At 34.1% G+C, this 6,518-nt stretch overlaps 1 protein-coding gene across 1 annotated transcript in view; it reads right to left on the reverse strand.

Annotated features, from left to right (window-relative positions):
* The window catches only part of LOC108383084 (neural-cadherin), a 198,968-nt gene that overhangs the window by 83,195 nt on the left and 109,255 nt on the right, over window positions 1–6,518 (reverse strand). The window contains exon 9 of the mRNA XM_017639472.1: window positions 3,716–3,957. Within this exon, the coding sequence (XP_017494961.1) occupies window positions 3,716–3,957 (242 nt within the window). The remainder of the gene's footprint in view (window positions 1–3,715; window positions 3,958–6,518) is intronic.

A 6,518-nucleotide genomic window follows, 5' to 3' on the forward strand; every position in this document is an offset into this window, starting at 1 on the left:
CCAAAAAAAAATATTGAGGTGTAAATATTGTATGGAATGACCCATATAACAAAAGCGAAACCAGAATTAAAAAAAAAACATAAAAAAGGGAAGTCTAAATTCGTAATTTGTAATAAAATAAAAATGCAAAATACAAAAAAAAAAATAAAACAGTGAAGTCCACATTCGTAATTGATAGAAAAATTATGATATAAAAAGAAGAACAAAAAATAACAAATACCAAAAAATTCAAAAAGTGAAGTCTAAATTCGTAGTTTAGTCTCCTCCTGGTGGGCTTAGGAAATAACATTTTATGTAGGCTAATTACAGGCGTATTTTTTATGCCGGCCGTATCGGGCCATTTCGAATTTTTGAAATATAACTTAAAATTCGTGATCAGTGGGCCCAAAAATCATAGAGTAACAAGTTTCAAGCGAATCCGATTACCTTGAACAATATTGTTCGCCATTTAAAATTTTTAAAATCTCATTTCAGATTCGTAATCACCGATACCAAAAAACCCCCTGTAGCAAGTTTTAAGCCATTCCGATAAGATTTCGAATATTGGCCACTTTTTACCGTTTGCTGGCCCATAGTACATAGTAATGTTTTCATGTCCCTTTTAATGTGTTTTGAATCTGTACGATTTACGAATAAAACTAAACAGATTTTTGGGTGTCAAAGAGCACGTCGCGGCCAATTGTCTCATACCTAATTTTTACAAAGGCGGGGCAGAAGCACAAAAAGTGTTCCACCGTCTCATCCTCTTCAAGGCAGGGGCAAATGGAGTTGTCATGTGCGCCTACCATATTCACGTGTTTGTGTCACGTGAAGTGACCAGTCAGCAGTCCAACAAGTTTTCTGCAGTCCCGTCTGCTCAGTGAGAGCAAAAACTAGGCAGACCTTTTGAGATTGAAGGGAACATGAGCTTTGCCCACCTGCAGACCCTCGATGCCTCCCAGTCATTTCTGATCAAAGTATTCTTCCAATTCCTGATCGTAGCTCCGATGGGATAAGTGGGGAGTGCTATAACTCGTTGCAGACCGATGAATGCCTTGTCTGAGCCAACTCTGGCCAAATGGTCAAATGTCTCATTACCAAGTACTTTCGAGTGGCCTGGCACCCAGAGTAAAGCAAGTTCGTAATGTTGCCAACATAATTTAGTCGAAACTTGCATTGCCGAACTAGTTTCGAAGTAGTTAGAGGGTTGTCCATTGCCTGAAGTGCAGATTGGCTGTCACTGCATACACGTAAACTCCTTCCCCTCCACCTATTTTCCACCAGTAGTCCATGACCTTAGCGATTGTAAATACCTCAGCCTGGAAGACCGAAGCATACTCTCCAAGAGAAAAGTGAAGCTTATCCCCTTTAACTTCGATAAAGACCCTGGCCAAGAGTAAGTTTTGGAGCCATCAGTCAAGATTCGACAATGTATGAATCCAGGCTCAGTACTGGTATTAACACAGCATTCAACCTCCGGGAACTGAATATTATAGAATCTCTTCAACAAAGGAAATGGTTGCGTAATATCCTGTGACATTGAAAAGACACAAGTGCTCAGGTCCCTGTCGCCATCAATTTCTTTCTCGGAAATAACGCATATAATTTTTATGCGCTTTACTTTATATAAATAGCTTTTAAATTTGACTCATCCTTATTATTTTATTTTTAAGCAAACATTTACCAAACCAATTTGAGGTGATTGAACATACACCAAACAAGTATAAGCCTGGCTAAAAGTATTCAATAATTCTAATTTATGTATAGAACCATCCTGTCAAGTTGAGTTAGCGGTGAATCACCAGCACTTCATATGAGTAGGTTGAATAAGGAGATGGATAAGCAACAAGATTTTACGGGCGTGCTTAGATCAGTGGTTACCATTGCTGACTTTGCACATCGATGTTGAGGGTTCGATTCCTGCTGAAGTCTAGAGAAAGAAGAGGAGATGCGGTGATCCTGATCTTCGAAGTAGCAACTATAACCTCTACCGCTTAAACTTTGTTGCTTTTTTAACTTTTTCTAACAAAGACATTGTTGTACAAAGCTCAATAACATAGTTAAAAGTAGTAATAGTAATAAAAAACACCACTTTTTATAGTAATTTTAAATATCTAACAACTACATAGTTACACATACAAGTTTTGTTGTTGTTGAATAGTAAAGACCCAAAAAAATAAGGAAAAAACAATTTTTACGTACTTATGTTATTACGGGCCGTCTTTTTTTAAGTAAGTTTTAAAATTTATCTGCACTTTAAACACAAATTTTGTCATGGAAAATGTGTCTGAAGGGCAGATAAATTGGAAATGCTTGAAAAAAACGGCACTGCGGATATTTTAAATTTAAAAGTGTTTAAGGGAAATGGATGAAAATCATTTACTTACGCTCGATTAAAAATGTCATACAAATAGTACATCTGTAAATACTGCACACATACACATTAATGTAGTGTTGACGTTGTTAGAATATTTTAAGACTAATCCAATGTACAAATAAAATATTTATAAAAGCTGAAAATTGGTTTTCATATGTATATGTATGTATGTATGTATATACATATGTACATAAAAAGTTAGGGTGACATGAAATTGTGACCTGTAAACAAGATAAGGTGAAAATGCGACAATGTTGAATCTACACACACACACACACATATGTATACGAAAAACTGCACAAATATTGTATTTAAATGAAATGTGAGATTGAGAAAAAACGAATTTGTTAATATGTATGCATGTGCTTATGCGTCCACATGTGGAAGAATCTAAGCGTTTCAGAAAATAACATGCATTCTACTAAATGACTATAGGCCGTTTGCACCATCTCTGGTTAATTTTAACACCCAGTTCAGCATCGTTATCGGCTCCCTGCATATAACACCGATAAAGCAATCGATTTGTTCAACCGGAGGTTTTTACCTTCGGTTACTGTTGATCAGACATGGTGCAGACGGCCCTAAATGAGTGAAAGGAGCATAAGACAAGGAATGTATGTGTGTATTTGCTAGATGTATGAAGGCAAGAATATGTAGCTAGTACATAGGCAAGTTCTTGCACTTATAATGGGATGAAATGGTTCATACGAGAGACGGAAGTTGGAGTGTATGTACATAGGAATAGTAATATTTTAAAGTTGTATCTATGTTATGTTTGAATGCTAGTATATGCTTATAGACAAGTACGAAATGATGTTTTGGCGCCGAGCTTTTTGGCTTTCGGAATAATGGTAGCACCAACACCAACAGAGCATTACCACCAACGCTACGAATCGAATAACTAGTGCAACTTAAAACATAATCTCTTGTATTAGATTTCGCTAAGCGCTAAAATGGTAAAGAAAAAATTATTAAGATGTTTTTCTATTTGCAATATGAAAACAAGATTACGGATTGAATAAAAAAATTGTGACTAAAAAACTTTCTAATTCTATGCATTCGAATTGGTAATCAAAATTTGGACACAAAATAGGAAAAGGCCTACGATGCAGCTATTGCATGCGAGCAGTAGCGATGCTGCAACTAGCAGGCAGTATGCAACGTTGGTTAATTACTACTACTAGTTTTATAAATTGGCAACACTGATTACGTTGAATTCTTTTTGCCTTCATGCCTGCTGTTATTTTTGTAGCTTTGGAATTCTGAACATGCCGCGCCGCTCTGTGCATAAGATTTGCAAAAGTTCTTTCGTTTTCCTGTATTTTTGTTTCTCGTTTTTCATATTCAATGTATGCTTACTCAGTATGACCAACAGGCAGACCAATATGGCCGCCAAGGCGCCCATGCTCAACTTCAGCGTCTGTCCCTCCTGCACCAATTCACAATTCTCGCCCCAAAAGCCATCCGGACAGATGCAACGGTAACGCAGACGTGGCTCTAAATTGATGCAAGTGGCGCCATTGAGGCATGGCAAGTCCAGGCATTCATTGCGATCCATACAACCCTTGGCGTCTGGCGACATAACGCGTCCTTCGCCACAGCTACAAAGCGTCGACGTAGAGTATGAGTTGTAATATGTACGTAGCCGTTGTTGATGAAAGTTTATTTATTTTTTGATGATTATGCACAATTTATTGTTGTTGTATATTCAAATTTATTTTATGCAGCAATGATAGTTTGCGGTGACGACGATGGTGGCAGTTGTGGTGGTGGTGGTGGAAAAGATATACATACATACAATTTATTTTTATGTTTAAATATTTAATATATGCAAATGCTTATATTTTCAATAAATTATGCTTTTAGAAATTTGCATTGAAATGAATACAAAAGCATGAATACGATGATTTTTGTTATATGCTTAGGGTTTCACATGTGTATGTAGCAAATGGTAAGAGTACGAATAAGGAGTATGCGTTTGTGTGTTTTGCATGTGATGTTCACCAATCTGGGCACATATGAAAGTGTGTTGGCTTAAAATGTACATACATATACATACATATAAAGTACATCTTGGCAACACAAAGTATTGAGCACTTGAAAATAGAAAAAAAGAGAAAAAATAGTTCTTGAAACTGTCAAGAAATTCAGTTTTCATAGAGTGTTCTTATTGTTCCATATTAACAATTTGATATTGTAATCACATACAAATACATACATACATATATATGTATTAGGGTCGCCCAAAAAGTTTTTCCCCGAAAACAGTAGAAATGTCCATCGAATATAAGAAGACCCGTATTTTTTACTTTGAAATCGGCTAACATTTAACCGTGGCGCCGGGACTTTGAGTTTTCATATATTTCACAAGGAAAATAGATAAATTTTTTAATGGAACTGATACAAAATTGTTAAAAATAAAAATTTTATGATCGAATAACAATAGTACCCTTCAGAAATCTTCTAAAAATAAAATTATGATGCATATTTAACATTAACAGTTTAATAACTAGTGGAGCTTGGAAAAACATCGATGTTAATATACCTGTGGATATATTAGGGTGAATGGCTTGGTTTTCCCAAACCGATTTTAAATATTTTTATTTTATTTTTAAGCGGGTTTTTTGGATTCTAGATTTTTCGAATACCGAGTAAACCGAATTTTTTTGTATGTAAACATTATAAATATTTACAGCCCGATTCTGTGCACTTGATAAATTAAACATTTTTATAAGTTGGCAATTTTTTATTATTTATCAAAAATTGGTATTCTAGCTTAGAAATCAAAAGCTCTTTCCTTGATAAACTATCAAGATTGAAAATACTATTGACAAGCGTTTACAATAAGAAATTTCATGTAAAAATGATAAATTTTCCGCCAAATTCTGTGTTACCTTGACAAATTATTTGTAAATCATTTTTATCAAGTTAAAGCTCCCATCGCATTCTGTGTAAATCTAATATTAATACGCTAACATAAATTTTGTCTCCGTTCGTTTGGCGATTCTACCGAACCGATTTCAAAACCAAGAGCACCGTTGGAAAGGCATTTCCGATGAGCAGAGTTTTTATGGTTTTACAATTGATTGAAAATTACGGCCAAAACCGTCGTTTAAACATTTTCGAATTGTGTATAATTTAATTTAATAATATAATTTGACATGTTTCGCCTGTTGTTTCACTACACATTTGAAATTAAGCTTTGAAATAAAGATAAATATGAAGATGAAGAAATAAATGATAACGACCAAGTAAAAAAAAGAAGGCAAAAGTAAAGATAAAGACGAAAATGAAGACAATGACAGATACATAAGAATTAGGGTAACTGAAAGGGTAAGAACATTTCTTGAATTTATGAAGTGAAACTTCTTTAGCGGCAGTTGGTTGGCTGGGAGTAAATTGTCAAATTCAATGGGAATAATGCACATGGAAGTAGTTCTCAGCGGTTTAGCGGTTTGAGAATAAAAACAAAAACAAAGATGCCTAGAGGTACAGGCAAAAACGAAGATCAAAGTAAATTTAAACACTTTAAGGTAAAGGTGAAGATGAATATGCAAAAATAAAGATAAATATGAAGAAAAGGATGAGGATGAAGATCGATATTGTTATCGATATAAAACTCGATATTTTTCTCGATATAATAATCATATTGTTATCGATAAAATAATCGATATTGTTATCGATAAAATAATCGATATTGTTATCGATACTGCTATTGATTAATTGACCGCTATTGTAATCGATATAATAATCAATATAATAATCGATATTATTATCGATACAATAATGGATATTGTTATCGGTATAATAATCGATTAAATAATTGATTTTGTTATCGATTTAGTAATTTATATTGTTAACGATATGTACAATAATCGATACTGATGATTGTTATATTTATCGCTGAATTAATCGATTTTACAATCGTTGTATTTTTCTATATGTGTATGGATATTGTTATCGGTATTTTTATCAACACAGTTATCAACAGGGTTATCGATACACTAATCGGAACATGGAATGTGATCACATTACATGACATCACATCACATTTTATCACATGATATGAAGAGACATCACATGATATTACATCACATAATATGATATCACATCACACGATATCACGTGACATGACATCATATGATATGACATCACATTATAT

Source organism: Rhagoletis zephyria, unplaced genomic scaffold (genome assembly GCF_001687245.7).
Source record: "Rhagoletis zephyria isolate East Lansing unplaced genomic scaffold, Rhagoletis_zephyria_1.1 Rzeph_scaffold_00152, whole genome shotgun sequence".
Lineage (NCBI taxonomy): Eukaryota > Metazoa > Arthropoda > Insecta > Diptera > Tephritidae > Rhagoletis > Rhagoletis zephyria.